This window comes from Tyto alba, unplaced genomic scaffold, assembly GCF_018691265.1.
Source record: "Tyto alba isolate M040663 unplaced genomic scaffold, T.alba_DEE_v4.0 Super-Scaffold_1000006, whole genome shotgun sequence".
Lineage (NCBI taxonomy): Eukaryota > Metazoa > Chordata > Aves > Strigiformes > Tytonidae > Tyto > Tyto alba.
The window spans coordinates 15,687,674-15,708,073 of record NW_024881272.1 but is presented as its reverse complement, the minus strand read 5'-3'; the positions used below and the strand labels follow the sequence as shown (position 1 = coordinate 15,708,073).

Below are 20,400 nucleotides of genomic sequence, written 5' to 3'. Positions count from 1 at the left end.
ACTCACTGCAATAGCTAATTTGTACATTCATCTTAATTATTTTTAAAAATAGTATTAGTGGTCAGCTACACTGTCAACAGGTTCTTTATAAACGACTGTGTAACTGAAGGCACCGAACGATGAGGCAAGGGCTCCCTGTCAGGGCTGGGCCCTCTGAGGGGATAGAGTGCGTGGCGGCGCCCGGGCCCGGCGCGGCCTCTCCGAACGTACTCCATGACCAGCAGGGACAGGCTCCCGGCGCCGGGAAGCCCCACCGCGCAACAAGTGCGGCGGGGTGGCGCAGGCGGCCGGTGGACTGAGGAGCCCCCGGAGCGGGCCCGCCCCCAGCGGCCTCAGGCCCTCTCCCCGGGCAGGACCGTGAGCCGACTTCTCCCCCTCGCACGCATACACACACCCTCGGGAAGCGGCGTGGAACCCCCCCCGCTTCCACCACACGGCGAGTCTCGCCGGGTGTGAGGAACTCACAGCCGCGCCCCCGCGCCCTGCTCGCTCCCCGCCACGGGCGGGGCACGCCCGCGCCGCCTCACGGGCCGCCTCAGCCCCGGCACCTGAGGGCAGAAGCTTCAGCGGCGCCGACGGCGCATGCCCAGGCGGCTGGCGCATGCTCTGTAGCAGGGAGAGGAGAGGAGCGGAATCCGGCACTCGGCAACATTCGGCGGTTTTCGTGCAGGCCAGGCCGCCATTTTCTCACAGTCTTCTCATACGCGTTGTCTGCGCGGCTGTCTGTCCCGCTTGTCCGCGCTTTGTCCTGCACGGCGATGGACGGGTGAGTAATGACCAGGGCCGTGGGAGCGAAGACACTGCCGCGGTTCTGCTGCCGGTCGGTGGCGGGACCTGTCCCGCTGTCGGGGACTCGCTCCGCGCCGCGGCTGGCTGTCGACGGGCGGGCATCTCCGGGGGTGTGGGGAGCGGCCGCTGCCCCGGCGGCGCTGGGGACAGGCGGGCTTCCCGCCGCGGGACAGCTGAAGCCTGAGGCCCATTGCGGGGTGGGGGGGCAGAGGGGGCTCAGCCTCTCCCTAACGCGGGCCCCTCGGTGCGGTCTGCTGTTTAAACTGCCGAGGGCTGTGGGCCGCCCGCTGCTTGGTGTTGTGCCCGAGACGCCGGAGCTCGCTGTGAAGAGGGGCTGTGATCCGTCCCCTCCACAGCCTCTTGTCCTCGCCTTCTCCTCCGCCTTTGCCTTTTCTACCCCCCGCCTCCCACCCGTGGGGTGAGGAGGGGGCGCTCTGCCGGGCTCGGGTTTGTTTTGGAGCTGGCTGGAGGGGAGGAGCAATACCAGCTGGAGCCAGATGTCGAGCTCTTTTGTTTTCAGAAACTGCCTAATAAGCTCTCTGGCTTCCCCCTCTCCCCAGGTAGAAAGATGCCTTTGTGTATGCTGGAGACTGGCTGTAAAAGCCAAAGAAGGGCAGGTTTTAAAGGAGTCAACCATACGGGACGGCGAGGGCCCTCGGTCCTGGCCGGGAGCTGGGGTGGGCAGTCACTATACACAAGGCCTTCTTTCTGTTGGACCTGGAAAATGAGGCTGGTGGTTGTAGCCTCTGTCAGTTTAAATACAACATCTTCCAACTTCCAAATTTCCTATTAAGTTGCTTACTCTGCTTCAAACAGAGAAGCAGTCTCTTTGGTATGCTTTAAGCATATAACCTCTCCACTGTAAGAGTTTTAAAGGCTTTTTATGGTTAGTTTTGTTTATAACGTTGAGAGTTACAAACCCTGTCTGAGAAGTCTTGTCAATAATGAGTATTACGTTGTGGAATGCTTTCACATATTCATGTTTTGCCTTTTTTTTTTTTTTTTTTTTTTTTTGGTGTGGATTTACGTTTCTTTTAGGATTGTGTTGCACACTGAATCATGATGCCACAACCTCTAAGAAAAAGATGTGCCTTAACATACCTGTAGCAGAGTTTTGTATAGTTGTACCTGATTAAATGTTGTTAAATTTCATATAGGTGTACCTGCCAATGTGTTCTTTCAAGCTAATATCAAAAAGTGTGTTCATTGCTTTTTGCCCTAAGAAGATCTGTAGGGTAGGCTATATTGCTTAACTAGCTATCTAGTTTAATAGGGGTGTGGGAGAAAAGTTCAGTACTTGCTTTTAAATTTTTTTATTTTCACACTATGATCTCATGTCCAGAAGCCCAAGTTTCCTAAATAAATTTCCTGGCAGTGGTGCTTTGGAGTAATGTTTACTTGAAACTTTGGACTCTTTTGGAGAAGCCTATAAACTGGGGAAGCTCAGTGACTTTCTTAGGTTTCTTTTGTACTTCTCAGTCCTGCTGTGTTCTTTGAACATATTTTCCTGTTTGGGGATGTTGTTGGCTATTTTGATTCCTTATTATTTTGACATTGCAATACGTTGAAAAGTTGGTTTTATGAGGATAAATCGGTTGACTTGTGTTCTTGTTTTTTCTTTTTTTTACAGCATTGTCACTGATGTTGCAGTTGGTGTGAAGGTAGGATGTACACATAGCAAATAAGGGGGCAAATTGTTGATATAAAATTAACTACTTTGAGCAGTAATTGCAAGTTTTAAGATTTTAACTAGTCATTGTCAGCTGATATTTAGTCAGTAGTATATGCTTTATTAAGCAAAAATCCCTAGAGGGAAATTGGAGGCTCTACACAAAAGACTTTTTTAGGCACTGAACCATAAACAGTAGTTCTAGATTAATGTAGTTGTGTCAGCTTATTATTTTAAAACTTAATTTTGTAGATTTTTTTTCAAAACAACACTTTCTCATTGTTGCTTGATGACTGTAAAAGACATGTTTTCTTCTTCTGCCCTCCATCCCTCCTTTTTTTCAAAACAGTGCCACTGAAGTTAAAAAATAAGTGACTGTCTGTAATGGGACACAAAAGTATTGGAGGTAGAATTTGTTATGTAGACAGAAGTGGATGTTTGCTTTGCTTTTTATTTTTCAAGTTCAGTTATGAATTTATCAAATTTGTTATAACAAGGAAAGAACTTCCACATGGTTGTTAATTTACTATTTTTTTTCATTTTTGTATTCAAATCTGGTTCAGGAATTACATCAGTACTTTGTAGAAGCAGGCTGAGTAATAATGAGAATACTAAGCTATATGGGACAGAGGAACTTTGTTATGTTAATGCATGCAAGCAATTCTATTTCAGTGATAGAAGTGTAGAAGCTTTGTGGTGCATACAGTTAAGTCTCCACATTTGTCCAGGGACTTTGTAGATATACCATGTAATTTCCTTTTCACCTGAAGCTGATCTATGTTAACTGAATAGTAAGACAGGTTTTGTGTAGTAAAGCTCTTTGGCTCCGATTCAGTATTGGTCCAGCTGGATTGGGACTAGTTCTTATGTAATACAGCTAGTCTGTAGATACAGCAGCTATTTTGTCAGATGTACCTCTATTACGTTTCTGAGCAAACTTGATTCTAGGAGGAGCTGTAAGAAGTCAGTTTATAGATTCTGGAGCCATCTGGCTCCATGTGTTCATGCATTATTGGAGGCAAGCTTAAAATCACTCTCTGAATCAAGAGGAAAGCGTAGTTATTAAAGTATTTCTGAGGAAGCTAATCCCCATCAGAATTACTAACTGGCACGATTGTTTCTCTGTTGCCTGGGAGGACAAAGTGTTAACTGATTAAAACTTTAGAAATGTATTTAATAATTTTGAGGAATACCTAAGGAAGTTAAAGTCTTTCAGAAGTAACTGTCCCATGTGAATAGCTTTGGGGCAAAACAATTTATAAATAGCCCTCAATTGTGTCTAATGAAGAAGCAATTTCAGGTAGACCATGTAGTGCTGGAACCTTAAATCCTGACATTCTCGCTTCAGGAGAAGTAAATGGATTCAGTATCCCTTTTATTCTTAACTATGAGTGACTTAGAATCTTATGATAATTTGAGAGTTCAAGAAACATGTTTTAAGGTTGTAATGTGATTTTGGAACCATATTTTCAGGTACTAGCCAGACAATGAAATATAGACACTTTAGATGACATAACTGCTTCTTTCTGTTGATTGTAGAAGTTATATTATGAATATAAGAAAGAAGGCAAGACAGATGTATCAGAGGTAGTGATTAAAATAAACACAAAGCTACTGAAATTTCAAAAAGGTGTGCTCTTTGCCATGTAAAAATGGACTTCTTATCTGGATTTTAAAAGGAAGCAATCCATTTGTGCATGGAAGTAGTAGAAAGAAATAAAAAGGATGATGATTTTTGAAGAAAGCTGTTCAATATGGGAGGAGTAACCTGGATTGTATTCTGGAGCTTCTGTAATTATCTCAGGATACTAATAAGAATGGAAACTGAAATTTCTTGCTAATTGTGCAGTTTGGGGAGCAGTCTAATGCTAGCTTCAGTCATGTTTTGTGGAAGGCTATGTGAAACATTTGTGTATTATGCTCTCTGATGGCTTTTCATTGCTTTTGATGAACTGATGTTTTAAAGTTGAGGAGCGCTTTCCCTATATATGGTATATAAATAACTGGGAACATTCATCTGGCCTTTCCTTGGCTGTTATCTTTGGGGTGATTTGCGAATGAGTAGGGAGCAAGTTTTGAGTCCAGGGAGTTGCATCAGCAGTTTTAATGCTCTTTTGACACTGCTTTTTATTGTGATAGGATAGCCAATGGAAGTGGGCAGCGATTTACCTGTGTGCAATCAGTTTATCCAGGATATTTGTTTGACCTGATGCTTTCTTGAGATTTTGCACCTACTGTATATATGCTGATCTGTTATACAGCATGTTTGTGATATATTAAATTATACCTGGAGAAAGGGATTGTGACATTTGACCGTTCTGTTTGGAAAACTTGCCTTATTTTATCATCAGTCATGTCAATACAAATTTGAAAATTATATTAACTGTTGTCTGGCTGGTTTCTCTCTTAAACAGAAAAGTGAACTTATTAGTTATGTTTTTAAATCCATTCGTAAAATAGTAGGAATTAACTACTGTAGTCTGGGAATTGTCTTTGAATTAAAAAAGGGCTTTTGTGCTTTGGGGACTGCATGCGGGCAAGGCAAGTACAAAGTAAGAGGAATACTTGCTTATGACATTTTATTGATAGTTTTATATTCTGAGTTATCTGCTAATGAGGCTGCTAAATTTGAAGGTGTTACCATTCACTTGTGCTGTACGCTTTGATTTGATTGAAAACATTTTTCTTCATCAAACTTTCAAATGTTCAATTTTGATTTTGTGTTGAGTTTCCAGAAATTAACACCAAAAGCTGAGGAAAACATAAAACTCAAAATGGAGGTGGAAAAAATGACAAATACTATTTGAAAACTTGGTTTACATAGAGTATATGTGGGGATTTGCACAACTCAAAGTATAAAGTGGGAGCACGCTTCCCAGATAAAATCTGCCAGAGCAGTGGTGTGCTTTAACTTCTGAAAGCGTTAGAACATGTCAAAACCCAGTCACCTTGTAAGTACCTATGAAATAATTCTTATTTGATTTGGTATGCAATGCCTCATTTTGCTTACTTAGAATTCCTGGAGGCAGGGAAATATCACTGCACGAAGTTCAGCCCTTATGTTACAATTTACAAAATAATACAAAAAGAATGAGCTTTAGCACTGTCTCTGATGTTACTTTGTGAACTCCCGTTGTATATAAGCAGTTTGTGTAAAGTATTTTTGACTAGAACAGAGATGAGAATTCCAGTAATAGTAGTATATTACATAATTCACTGATTTTTTTGTTTAAATTTTCAGTTTCTTGAAGAAATTCTCTACATTCTAAACATGAGGTTTCTTCATACACAGTTTTAAAAAATGTCATATTATATAAAATGTTTGGTTTTTTGTTTTAAAAAGGTAAACAGTTGCTCTGGTTATTACATGAGTTCCGTAGTCACTAAAAATGAAAAGGCCTGCTAGTTAGCTTCTAGTCTCAAACTTACTGCTCACTGGCTGTGTGGGTTTGAGTATTGAAATCTAGTAACTGTAGTTTGAATTGCTGTCTTATGTTCTCTGTACAGTTATGCTTTAATCTGGTAAGTAAACTTACTCGAGACTTGGAGCGATAGGGCCTTTTTCAACTGTTGAATGTATGAAGTATATAATGTATCTTTCTCCGGAGTAATCAAAAAACTCTTCACAGGGGTATAAAAAGTGATGTAAAGAATATACATCACTGAAGTGCAGGGAATAATTTAGGTGAACTTTTGGTGCATATTGAAGATGCTAGTTCTCTCACTGTAGTTCAGTGTGTGCCGCTAGTCTAATGCATCAGCTTTCTCCTGAATATGCGTAGCTGTGCAGTAAATGGAGCCTGAACAATTGAGTGACTCATCTTTCGTATATGCATTGCACATTTCAGAATGGCTGAGGTGTACTTCTACGTGATGGGAGAAAAGAAGCAGTCTTTCCTTCATGGATGCAGTATTTGGTGCATAGCATTTGGGAATTTGTGACACTGTTGACATTGCTTTGGGCTACACTGGCCACAACCTGAGCTTCTGCTGACAGATGTGGACAGCCCCAGTTATACCTAGGAGGGAAAACTCATATATTCCTGTAAACATAGTTTTGTAATGTTTAAAGATGTGGGAATGGCCTTTTTGCTGTGAAGTCAGGGCATCAACCTTTACAGTATGGTTAAGAAAAGAGGGAATTCTTGGGGGATGTGTGCATAGTTGATGATGTTAGGGTTGGGTAGAAGATGAAAGAAGCACCGTCCTAGTACTTTCTAGTAGTTTTCCAAACAGTTATGTGTCACAAAGTCCCCCTTTTTTCTGGGTTCTCAAATTTAACATGGGGGAATATAATATTATGATGGAAGGGCAGTGTCTAAAACCAGAAGAGTTATGAACCCATGGAGAAAAGGATGAGAGCGCAAAGTAGTGGAGTCTATAAGTACTTTTGAAGCATTGTCCACTTTTTTTTTTTTAACTCAAGTTCTGCGGGGTAATCTCTTCTCTTACAAAAATACAGAACATTGACCCTTTTTTGCTACTAATATCTAAGTTTCTTTGTGGTGGAAAAAAATACTGTGCATATATCGTGACTTTGTATTTGAACTGTATACTGTATAATGCAAATGTGTAGAAAAAAGTTAGTTAAATGCAAGCAAGTTGTCAGAAGATAAGTTTAGTCTGACCTTAAGAAATGAGAAAACATATTTAAATAGCTTTTCCCTTTTGGTTTCTTCTTTCTTTGAAATCTCCTTTGCCTTGACTGTTGTCATTCTAGATACTTAAATAAAAGGGAGGGACTGGTAAGATGAGAAACTGTTTGACTCATACAGACAAATGCCATTTGATGATCTGTTTTATTGTATTTTAAAATATTAGAATGATAGTTTTGAGCTGTCTTTGTGTGTCTGATATAATTACTAGTAGATTGCTAGTAGATTAGACAAGGCCAGTAGATTACTAAGACCAGTGATACGAGAAGAATGGGTTGTTTGTTAATGGGAGGAATTTTTGATTTTGCATTACCTAGGATAATGTTGTAGAATCAACTTTTGTGTTCAGTGCTCAGTTGTAGCAACAGTAGAAAGCAAAAAATGTGTGAAACAGTCTATCAGCGAAGTAAGAATGAAGTATGGCCATGTTCAGAAGTTTAGAAATGGCATCTTGATTTGTCTTTTCAGCAGTGATATGGGGAACATGCCCTTGGTGACAAAAAATAACTTTGTACAGTGAAAGACATCTGCTCTCATTTTAACAGTAACTTCTGTAAATTGACCCTGTTTGAAATGACTTCCATATTTATTCCCAGAACAGTCTACTCCAATTCTTTTTCCTTTCTACCTTTGGGGTTTTTTTTTTGTTTGTTTGTTTGGGTTTTTTGCCTGTTTGTTTTTTTGTTTGTTTTTGGTTTTTTTCCCTGTAATGCTCATTCTGCTACCATAATATATATATGGAAAAATAAGGAGAGCTGAAAATGGAGGGAAAGGAGAAATGTTGAAAATTAGTTGTGCTCTTTAGCAAGTATGCATCAATGTAAGGAAGGCTTAGTTTACCCATTTGACACGTTTTGATGTCTGTCACTAATTGGAAATCACCTATTTTTCATTTGTAACAGAACACCTATATTTGCATCTTAATTGAGGAGGTTGTAGGAAGAAAAATGTGATCACCTGCACCATCTGAAATATATGAGCCAAAACAATCATGAACATACCTTTGCCATTTCTTAGAGCTTTGGGCCATGTTTTGACAAGCAAATCAAGCTGCATTACAGTTTTCTCTGTCACTGTAGTGCTTGTGCAACAAATGTTTGGGTAGCCACTTCACAAACCTCTCTTGGGAACTTAACCAGGATCAAGCTAAGCTGGCACAACAGTAAGTTACATCTTTTTAGTCAGATTTGTACCAAAGTGTGTGGTTGTGTAAATGCTTGTAGCAATACGTAATTGGGGAGGACAGAATAGGAAGGAGTTGCTGGGGCCAGGGAGAAGGTAGGATTGTTTCTTTTGGTGGTAGGTGGTTCAGATGAGATTCTGGTTTCACAGGCTGTTCATGGGACTGTGATGTTTGATTTATGGGTTTGGGTGTTTTTTATAGCTGGAAGTGCATACAGCTGATTTTAGCTTTTCATAAATCAGTTTTTCTGTGAATGTGTAACATGAATATTGAGTTACAGAAAAAATAGCACTAGCGCTTTTAGTTTATTATTGTGAAGTAGCAGAGAATCAAGTAGAAAATAACCTTTGTGGATCTTATTTTGACCAAAACTGTATGTCTAGGTGCCATGTTTCTCTAACCAGAAAGCTGAGAACACATCCAGGTGGTAACTCTAACAAGTTGTCCTCACCTATTTTAATTCACTACCAGTTATGTACAGCTGCTTCGGAGTAACACTTTCTTTCCTGGTAGAAGTGGAATAGAAAGTGTGAAATGCTGGAATAAATTATTTTGTTTGTGTACTTCCTCCTGGATGTTTGAAGCATTGCCCGATATTGGACTAAACTCTTGCCTGCAGTCTTTCATTACAACTGAAAGTTTGAAGGTTTCCGAATGAGGCTGGGTAGCATGGTTTAAGTGGAGATTTGATTCATTACTTTTCAGCTTTCTGGTTTAATAGTCCCTTTTGATCTTCAGATGCTTTGAGAAATTTGACTCTTTTTCCACATTGTATTTTGAGAACCTGGAGGCTTTTCAGAGGAACTGAGACTTGTCTCCTTTCAGTCTTAAAGGCTTTTCAAATTCCTTTGGTCTCTTTCCCTGAATTTCTACAAACTTTTGTGTGTTTTCATGAATTAAGTACATGGCATATACTATGTGTATCATTGCAAGAAAAAAAAATTAAAAGTTTAATTTTCTCCTAGATCCTTCCTTACTGAAAAAATGAGAGTGTAAAAATGGTGAAAATAGTTGTTAGGATATATAAACAATGTGCGGTTGGCTGAGGACAGCATGAAAAAGAATTGAAGTGGGGGATAAAAAGAATAGAGAGAATAAATATGGAAAGGTGGTCATATTGTAGCCAGTTAACTTCTTACTGAATTAAAAGCAGGTGATATTATCAGTGAGTTATTAAACACCCATGAAGTTTATGCCATTATTTGATAAAATGTCATGCTAGTATAGTTAAATAGTGTAGTCCTAAAAAAAAAAAAAAAAACCAAAACAAAACAAAAAAACAAACAAAAAACCCAAAAAAGGAAAAAAAACACAAAACCCCCCACAAAATAAAGCGTAACAAAAAAACTCAAAAAAACCCAAACAAGCAAACAAAAAAAAACCCAAAACAAAACAAGTAGGACTACTCCTTGTATGTAAGGTTCTGATGAAATGATAACAAGCTTATAGCTTAAACTCTGTGCTTTGTAAAGTACCTGTGAACCTGCATGGAATTTTTTTTTTTTGATTGTATATTTGGACTTGGCTTGTCATGTCTTGAATGAGTCTTCTGCGATCCTATATGTATGAGAGATGTAACAGTCTATTTATTAGGTAATTTGGATTATGTGTTTTGACAGTAGTGCATTTAGTCAGAGCATAAGGCAGATCAAGTATTTCTTCTTCGCTAAAGAGTACGTGAGGGTATATTTATACAATGCTTCATTAAAAAGGTATCCTGTTAAAAATGAAGCATTCATTAAATTCTAATACACCACATGTAAACTGAACAAAGTTTATAAATGTTGTGTTTGAGTGTCTGAGGTGTGTTGCCCTGTTGTTTCCAACATCCAGTCCCCAAAGTTAATTCAAACATTGAATATTTAAGCAGGGTGTTTATAAGTGTGTATCTGTTAGAGGGAAATGTTTAATGTATGTAATTCTCATATGCTTTTATTCCACTCTCATGTCATCAGGTTTCTGGCTTTCTCTTAAATTGTTCCCAGATGTTGATAGAAATTAAGTGTTTTACAATGATGTTAGATTTCTTTAAATCATGAGATCTATCTCCTGGCATGTCATACCCCTTGGGAAATTCATGCCTGTAGGCTGAGAATGACTAGTAAATGTGCAGTGCAGCTAAAGTTCTTTTTTCTTTCATCTGGAGGAGGAGGAGGGGAAGAGGAGGCGGGGGGCAGAAGCATCCTATTCTTGAGAGAGGTTTGTAATATCAGAATATTTGAATACCACAAATAAAAGAATTTGTCAGAAAATAGATTTTTCAGTATCTTTGATTCTATATTTTTTTTTACTGGGAATTTAAAAAATTATTTTAGGTGATGCTGTTGACTTCAGCAAAATGCAGTTTTGTCACTTGTTTACTGTTGCTAATAGTGTTGGTTTAGTGCCCTTGTAGTATTGTAGTGCATCTACACAATGCTTCTAATAAGCCTTCAGTAATACACTCAGTTTATGTTAGGTTCAGCCATAACTTCTGATCAGAGTCCCCATAGCCCTGTACTACTGGGAAAAGAGTTGCTAATGCTTCTCTTCCATAAACAGTTGTGAAAAAGTACTTTGATACTTAAAAGACTACACTTCTGGTAACTGTCAAGCCAAAGTTGTTACTCTTTGTTTGGTTTTGTTTGGTTTGTTTGGTTTTGGGGTCTTTTTGTGTTGCATTTTTTTTTTTTTTTTTTTTTTTTTTTTTTTTTTTTTTTTACCTTGGGTATAATAAAATGTGGCAAATGTTTGGCATATTTAAAGCCCTATTTGGAATGTGAGGAAATTAGTTGGCAAGGACTTCTCAACAGTGTATTTCTGATTAGCCTGGAAGGATAGTATGACTGTAATGACTTCCTGAAATTACATAGCTACTTAATATAACTTGTGATAGCATTAAGCTTTATAGTAGTCTGTTATGGGGGAGAAAAAAAAAAAAATCTGAAGTCCTGCTATGTAAATCCACTTTGTATAGTGAGGGATTTTGAGTTAACTATGACTGTTAAAGAATGGAACTAGGAGATCAAATTACTAAGCTAGGGGCTTTTTATTTCTCTTTGTACAATTGATTTTGTAAATGGTAGAAGACACAAAGTACATAAAATAACTGTACTGAGTTACAGAAATTAACTGAAATACTGAAGTGGTATTGTCAATTTACAATGTATAAAATAGTTTGTGTATATATAATCTTAAAGTTTCTTTTGAGTATGCATTCAAAGTCTGAGTTGGTTTCTTTTTCTGAAAGTGATACTACATGTCAGTTTTATGTAATTCCATTGGTTGAAGCCATACATTAATATGATGTTTTCACACCATGGATGGAAATGCTCTCATGTGTGCAAGGGTATGATAGTGTGGACTTCATTGAAAGGACAGTATTGATTCTGCAAAAAATTAAGGTTTGCTCACTGCAGAAATTAGTTTGGCAATTCCCTTGTTTATTTTGTGTAATAGTATTTTGGCAGATGTGGGTTTAATGAAGAAATATTCTAGATAACTTTGATCTGAATAGTTAGTGTTTTAGCTTTTACCGAGAATTAGTAGAGATTAATGTTCTTGGCACTGGTAGGAATAGAAGTATGGCAGTGAAAACTTGTGCTGTTGAGGACTAGCTGTTAGAAGATGACCTATTAATAGTATAATAGGAGTTTGTACTTACTATTTTGTCCTTTATCATCTCCTTCCCTTATGCTAAAATGGATATTTAATTAGTCTCTACCATGTTGCTATTATAGGAACTTGCCTTTGCAGTCTATGACAAAATAAAACAATTGTGGTGTTTTTTGTTAATTTGTTATTTTAACTTAGTTTTGGACATTCTGTGTTCTATGTGTTTGTGGTCTTCAGTCTTGCTATACAATCTCAAACTTGCATTTATTCTTTATAGCATAGCAGTTTGCGCAGATGAGGAAAAGAGTTAAGTGAACATTGATTTTGGATCTTTAATTTTTTGTTGAAACTGATTTGCAATGTTCTTCAAAGATCTGGGTTTAGTTTCCTTATCTCTGAAACACTTGACAGAACTTACCTAAATTAGTTTAGAGGGTTTTTTGCTTTGCATGATTTGACTAGCAGAACTGGTGTGCTTAGAAATAAGACTAGTGAATGTTCAAGATGCTTGGGAAATGGATTATGATTCTGAAATTCGTGTGTGGGATAGTGGAGTGATGAAGACCCTTCCCTTCGGAGCAAGATGCCAGTCCTTTTTGGCTTAGCATCCTCTAAAAAAAGATGTACATAAGAACAAAGCCAAGCACCCCAAACCAGAAATTGAATAAAGTCTTATATCTGATGAGTAAATGCAAGTAGAATAAGTATTTATGCCTGTGCTGTAATTCAGGAGGTGCTTGTGTAAGAATCTTAGTGCCAGTCTAAGAATACGCATTGGCTTACTTGAAATGCTTATATTAAATTGCTTTACTAGCCAACAGTCATCTTAAGATAACTCTTTTTGAAGTAAATGACAATTACTAGGCTGTTACTGCTTTTGATTTTGTAATTTAACTGCTCTGTGTCCAGGTATATTGTGTCTTTTGCTGCATAGCTGGTTTTAAAATTACATACTGAATGAAGTACAGAGGTGTCTAGGCTGCTTAAGAACCGATAAGGAAAAATAGCCATGTATATCTAATAAGATGATTGCTCATACAGTAAGAGATATCTTTGGCTTTTACCAAAAACTTTGCAAATATGTTTGGGATTAAGTTAGCAGAGGTTTGCTGTACATTTGTGATTTCATGATGAACTGGAAGAACGTTCCACATACAAACCTGTACATCTGTGAATCAGACTTGTGAACACTGAGACTAAAACAAATGTAGAATTCATGATACATGCCAGTATAGGGAATTCGTATTTCATTGTTCTTCTGAAGCAAAACTGTTAAAACTTTTTCAAGTGTTATGACAAAATCGACAAAATCTTGTGATTGACTGTGAATGTATTCATGAAATGCAAAATGATATGTTTCAAAATGAAGAGAAAACTTTTAACTGTTCATGAAACACAAATACAGTAACTGAATATCCCCTCTATTGAGTAATTTGTGCTCCTTTTGGATTTTTCTGCTGTGGATTAAGAAATTAACAGCTTTTTGAAAGCCTGATTTACTAGGAACCAGTTTATGTAATCACTGTTGCATTCTGATAGTCAGCAGTTGCTGATGTAAGTAACTTTTTGAATCTGAAGACAGCTCAAATCTGAGATATTTCAGAATTGTAAAGTTCCTGCAGGTTTTCAGAAGAGCATTCATTTGGTACTGGGGATGCTTCAGATGTTTACGTAGTAACTGCCGTACCATTGCAAATTAATGCCTGGCATATTAAGGACAAAAAAAAAAGCTTTTGAATTATCTTAATATGCCTAACTATTCAGTCTCTGCTGCTGCTTCTGCCTATTCAGTTGAGCTGTCCAGGCTACAGGCAAGGTCTTCCAAGCAAAGCTAGGCAGGTAGCTGTGAGCAGAAGTAACTGCAGTTATCACTGAGTGAGCTAATAGTGCTAGTAATCTTGAAGTCTGCAATATTCTACCCATGCAAATATTATGTTAGAAAAAATAGAACATGAAAGAGAAAGAAGGAATGTTTGTTTCAAATTATTATGAGTGTCTGGGTTAGTCTATTGTATTTACAGTAGAAAGAAATGTAGTTTGGCTAATGGAGAGTTTACATAACTCCTTTAACTGCTTTCACAGTTTTGTGCAGGTAAATTTTTCCTTAGTTATATCTGATCATAGATCTGTCCTTACATTGAGAAGAATAAGACACGGTCCTACCTAATCTCGCTATTAAGCATTACTCAATTTTAAGGAAATCTGTCGTTGATTTGATAGGCACAGATTTGTTGATTGCTATGTACCCTTAAGAACTTACAGTATTCAATAAACTGTGTAAAGATTCTTCAGAGCTGATGTTGAAAACTAAGTAAACTTTTTAATGGCTCTCTACGTTGCATACACATGCATAGTATTTTTAGGAGCTTCTGGATTTCAGGTGTGGATTAAACAAACTTTAACATACTGTTCTGTGTGTGGACACACATACAATGCACTGTGATAAAATGGTAAAGGTTTGATTTTATGCATCTTGCAATCATGTTGCCTAGAAGGGTGTTATCCTCAGGTTAATTTAGTATACAGTATTGGGGTGCCTTGTAAAACATTCACTAACTAGTCTAAAGATTCTACCGTAGTGTCCACAACAGAATTAAAAACATTTATTGTCTAAAGATAGGTAGTAACTGTTTTCTTTCTTCATTTTCATTTAAGCAATGACCTGGGTTAGTGTTAAGGGTGCCGGGGAAATACTTCTGCAGTGAACCAATAAGAAATTAATCTTCAAAGGATGTCAGGTTTATTCCCTTTAAAATTTTTTTAAAATGAAAGATCACCTGAATATTTTGGGGGCTTTTTGAGACATGAAGTCTTGAAGGATGGAGGGGGTTGAGGAACTTAAAGAAGAAGAAGAAAAAAAAAAAAGCATGAAAAGAAGCAAAAACCTCTTCAACTATATCAAATGCCCCTCTTGCAGATAATTTGAGAGGAAATGATTGTCTTGTATGTTTTCAGTGTAAACCCTCCTGATTTTTGCAGCCCACTTGAGTAATTTTCAAAAAGACCATTTAATTGATATTTGTCATGTTTTAAGAATTGCAATGAAGAGGTAATTCACTGCCCTAAATTGTATTTTGCAGGACAAATGGATGTCCTCAAAATGAAAATTGATCATTTCCTATGAAGACAAGTCTTTTTTTGTTTTGTTGTTGTGGTTTTGTTTTTTATTTTTTTTTTTTTTTTTTTTGTAAATAGGGGTGTTAGAATTGAGTTAAACTCCATATTACTATTTGTGTAGTTTTCCCTTGTAGTTTCAGAGAGATGGACTAATTTAATATAGAGGTATATTAAAATAATAAGTTAATTTAAATGTTATTGAAATAGGCTAAATATATTATAATAATTAATTTGAAATACTGGACAGAATTACAGTTCAGCAGTTCTCATTGTGTCTGGAAGTGGCTTTGTTTCAGTGGTGGGTGAAACAACTGTGCTTAAGCTGCTCTCATTTCAAAGATTGCCATGTAAATATACTGCTTTGCTTAGATTTCAAGTTGTTGCACTTATCTGAAAAGAGGAAGTCGGCCAAATCTGAATAGGTTTGGTTATGCTTGCTTAAGTTCTTCTAAAGGTTTTCCCTGTCAAACTGACATTTTTAATATCATCTTTAAAAATCACAAAATAGAGGAAAAAAAATCTCTTACTGTCTCTTTCTTTTTAGAGAGGATCTGACGAACTTCTTTCAGGCAGTGTACTCAATAGCCCGAACTCTAACATGAGCAGCATGGTAGTTACTGGTAAGTGATGCCCTTTCAAAGGAGAAATATATCATTTATACTTGGATTCATTTCCTGTTTACAAGGGGAGAACACTGAAACAAGAATCCGCTGTGCTATAGAGGGATAAACTGTTGGCATGCATTAGACTGTAGTGACCTTGTATATACTCACAAACCTTGGGTAACTGAGAAGAATAATCCCTTAAATCAAGAGGCAACTTTCAGATGTCTTTACACTAAATTGTTGGTGGGAGATGGGATGAAAAATTACACGTCTTGTACAGCTGCCTTCAAAGTAAGGAATCACAACTACAAAGCAAAGGTAAACAGCTTAACTCCTGTATGGCATCAGCTTTTTCGCACATAGACATCTGTAAGTCTGGGCATTACAGAGAAGAACACTGTGCCAGTTTCATACTATAGTATGGATTCAGGAAAACAGAATTTTGCTCTATTCCAGCTTAGACTGTTAAAGCAGGAAACTTCACTTTGCTACTTGAGTCTGAGATCACAGCGGCAGAGTATCAGAATGTCAGTGCAAAGTGAAGGTGGTTGTTCTTCAGTCAAATTTCTGGTGATGCTAGATGGAAAGGCTTTTCATGCATTGGCACATGCTAAAATACCTTCTATTGCAGTTAATGATTCTGTATGTTGAACGTGCATTGAGTTCCTTGGAGGGCTCACTTCAGAGGTCTTGATTTTTCTCTCTCCTTTCCCCACCCTTCCCTTACCCACCCCTATGCATGTTTGTTTTTTCTTTTCTTGCCCCAGAGATGTGGAGGAATTGGTTCATGGCATCAGAGTGTTTCTGGGCTTTCCAAATAGTTGCCTGATTCACTGTTTTAATGTGCCTGATCAATTTCTCTGTATTTATGTCCTGAGCAGTATAATCACTAATATTAGTAGCAGACTCTTTCCTTTTAATCCAGCAGTAAAAGACTGGGATTCAGAGTGCAGTTTCATGTTACATTTTGGGTGCTGTGGTGGCAGCTGTTGCCGAGTGGGTAGTTCTGTGCTTTCTCCTCCTACATCCTTAGTACAAGCAGAAGAAAAACCCCAACTCCAAGTGTTTCTGATTCATTCCTCTATGTTGGAATGCTCATATACTTGCAGAATGAGCTAATCCAGCATTAAACTGTACTGCCAAAAAGTGTAGTTTTCCCTTGGAGCAATTTACTAATCAGTCATATAGCTGCACGATTGGTAGATGCAGTGCAGTATGGGGTGGAGGAGTGGTGGCAGAAGGGAAGAGAACCATTTCCTTTGGAAGTTCTATAATCAAAGGTGAAGAGATGATACTTATTTGGAATAGATCAAAAATGCAGTGTAGTGCATTCATATACGTTTTAGAACCCTGGAACATTTGTTTATCTCCCCTGCTTTTCTTATTTCCTTCTGGTTCTAAAAGAGGTCCCTCTTGTTTTCATTTTTTGATGTCCTTTGCAGTCCTGGCTGTTACTGCTTCAGCAGTTTGCTTTACTTAAATGAGAAACTGGAATTAAAAGTGGTTTGAGTTGTGTGTATGAGAGTTTGGATTTGGGCAGTGGGAGGAGAAGCAACAACACTGTTACCAGGACAAAGTCCTGGAAAAACTTTTAGTTCAGGAAGGCTAAATGCAAGTTAATTTATCCAAAGGTGAAAAAGAAAAGGGGCAAAAAATCAAAATAAGAATTATAATTTTGACTTTTTTTTTTAGAATAAAAAATATAGGAGCTTGTCTGAGACATCTCAAACTTTAAATAGAAATTCTTTTATTCTCTAAAAATTCTTAAAATGGAAAACAGTGCTTTGATTCCATTATGTGGATTTGGGAGTCTGATGTATTTAGCAAATACAGATTCTCCTTCCCACCTTGTTTGTTTACCTGCTTAAGCTGATTTTGAGTTTGGGTTTTGTGGTGGGTTTCTTTGTTTGTCTGTTTCGGTGTTTTTTTTTTTGAAACCAAATAATAAGCATTTGTGAGAGACTTTTTCAAATTAATATATTTATATTTTGTACAAGTAAGACCTCTTGATATGTCTCTAGGCATCCAGAACCATAAAGGACTTCTCAGAAACAACAATCTTATTAACAAGCAAGAGTGGTCTGAGTAGTGGCTTGGTTCCTGTAGTGTCAGTTGCCTGTTGTAAACGTTTTCATATTAATTGCGTAATATATATTAAAGTTCAGTGGAAAAATAATCCCAAACAAACAAAAATGCTCAATCTGAAATCAGTATTAACAATTCAAGCCATTCTCTATAGAGGGCAGTGGAAAGGGAGCTAATTGGTTTGTGGTTTTTTGTTTGTTTTTAAGCAGTTTCTTGGGACTGTGTTCAAATTTCTATTCTGCCTGCCTGCCTTTGTTAACTAGCATAGAAGAAAACCCTGTAGAGTAGGCTAAATTCACAGTTGAGTATTATTTCTGAATACATCCTTCCATAGTTGTTTATTATGAGCCTTGAAGTACTTTTTCCAGACATGCACAGTTTTCAAGTTCAGATTTTAGACTCAGAAGTAATTAGATCTGAAATGTTAATTTTTCTGTACCCATCTCCTGAAGCCAGATGAGTTCAAGTATTCTTTATATCCAAGTTAAGGGCCTTCTTTTGCTTCAGTTCTGTTGTTACTTTTCTGTTTAGAAGAATTTAAAACTTTTGTGAACATTGGCTTTTTGATGTAGCCAAAGCATGGTGGTGATGAATCTTCCTCAGATTTTCTAGGGTTTAAGAGAATCTGTAGTCACTGATCAATTTCTGTTCTGTAACTCTTAAAACTAATACTTGTTCTTGCCCTTTCATTCTTGAAGTTTGGAAGTGTCATGATTTTATGAGACCTGGTCATTGTACGTAGAGTCCTATTCTGGTTTTGACCATGATATTTTCAACATCTGATCACATAGTATTTTTCCAAACAGATACCTAGATGAACAGAAGAAAGAGACAGTTTCTCTTTTGTAATCCTGAGCCTTACTGGTAAAAGTATACACAATCAGAAAAACTGTTGTCACTAGCAGTGCCCTAGCAGGCCTAAACTTAGAGCAAAAACTTTTGAATCACAGCCTTGTTTCTTTTTAGATCTCTGCTATTGAAATATAAACCTAAAACAAATAGCCTAAGTTGTCAAAAAAATTACCTTTTCCTGTAAGTGGCTGTTTTTGGTAGAACTGGGGGCTGTGTCTCTAGGGGTGAGACTGGAGATGAGGTTTTTAAAAATTATCATCCTACCCTTTTATGGTGATAACAGTTGCATTAGGTCTTTTTGATATTCATCTGCCATTCAGTTTGAATACTATAGTACTTTAATGCTTTTATGAATACTTTAATTCTTTTAGTCAGAGAAGGGCATGACATATGAATGCTTTCTCTGCCCTCCCTTCTTTTCATTGGAAGAAACTTGCAGAATTGTTGGACAGATGTTTGGTTTGCATTCTTATTGATTATTTGAACCACTGGTAATTTGATAAACAGTACAGAATTAAGGAAGGTGCTAGCATGTTGGACTGTTGTCCAAAGGACATTGCTCAAAATACAAGCCCTAATACTTGAGCATTTTCTAAACAGCTTTGTCATCAGAATCCATCTTCAAGACTGTATAGATGAAAGGAAATTGATGGTATATTAACATTCACTATGAATCAAGTTAATGTCTTAAGTACTTTGTGTGTCTTGTGTAAAAGAACAGCCTTAAAAGAAAGTTAGACTTGGATAATTGAGGATGACTTCCTTGTGAGTTTTTCTGCCACTTAATTCTGAACCCTTGTATCTTCTGTTTTGGACATAATTTAATTACTGTCCTGATTGTTGTGGAATTTCAGTTAAGTATTTATATTAGTACAAGATGATGGTTGTGGTTTGTTTTTTTTTTTTTTTGTTTGTTTTTTTTCCCCCCCCCCCGCCCCCCCCCAATTAGTTTATGAGCAGTACGGTGGAACATCACTCTGTAAACAGAGGGAAGAATCCTATCTACTAGATGAGAACTTGTTGCAAGGGAGGTCAGCTTGTAAGGTTCCAGGTCATCAGATATCTAAGCTTTTCTAAGTTCTGGTTTTGATGTCAGATGTTTAAATTTCTGAGGTTTTTAGCACCAGTTGACATAGATATGTTGAAGTTGTATTGTCAGAACCTCAGGTCTTCTACTACTGTTTGAACTACTATTAGTGTTTTCCTTCAGATTTTCTGAAAATACTGTCAAAGTCTATACTTACTTTCTGTTATAATCTTGCTTGGTTCTGATCTCTTTTGAGAGCATATCTCTCTCAAAGATCTGTGAATTATATTTTTGTATTGTTGCACAGCAGACAGTGACTAGAAAGGCAGTTTAGGTAAACTAAAACATGGTTTGGTAACAGGATTCTGAGAAACCAGAGCTGAAGCCAGGATGTTCTAAAAATATTTTTGACTCTGGATGTTTTTAAAGACATTTGTTATGCATATTGTAAATTACTGTACCTAAATAATTTCTTTCACCGTTCAGTGAATACATAGCTGCATTTGCTTATTCTGCTACTTTTAAATCTGAGAAAAAAAGTCCCTTCTCTTTAAGGATTAGAAAAGGCATTTCTTCTGCAATGGTTTAGTTTTATGCCAAACTTGCGAGGAGGCTTTTTTCTTTTCAGGTGGAGATCTGCTTAATAGCAGCTTTAGGAACAGTTATATGTATGAAGATGCTCATGCCATGAATTGTGTTGATGAAATCCACTGGAAATAGTTAAAATTTTTAAGGGGTGTAGATAAAAGGTGAAAGATATTGATGAAAGTTTTATGCAGATTGGCTTGTCAAAGACAAGGGACTAAAGTAGAGGAATTGACAGA

The 20,400-nt window shown here is 37.4% G+C and overlaps 1 protein-coding gene across 6 annotated transcripts in view; it reads left to right on the top strand.

Annotated features, from left to right (window-relative positions):
• Positions 1-584: 584 nt before the first annotated feature.
• The window catches only part of PTBP2 (polypyrimidine tract binding protein 2), a 53,407-nt gene continuing 33,591 nt past the window's right edge, over positions 585-20,400 (top strand). For 4 of the 6 annotated variants that reach the window (XM_033000576.2, XM_033000575.2, XM_033000574.2 and 1 more), the window contains exons 1-3: positions 660-766; positions 2,420-2,450; positions 15,552-15,627. In XM_033000576.2, the coding sequence (XP_032856467.1) occupies positions 759-766; positions 2,420-2,450; positions 15,552-15,627 (115 nt within the window). In that variant the 5' untranslated portion in view covers positions 660-758. Of the gene's footprint in view, positions 767-2,419; positions 2,451-15,551; positions 15,628-20,400 lie in introns of all 6 variants that reach the window. The other 2 variants (XM_033000572.2, XM_033000577.2) reach the window with 2 other exon arrangements.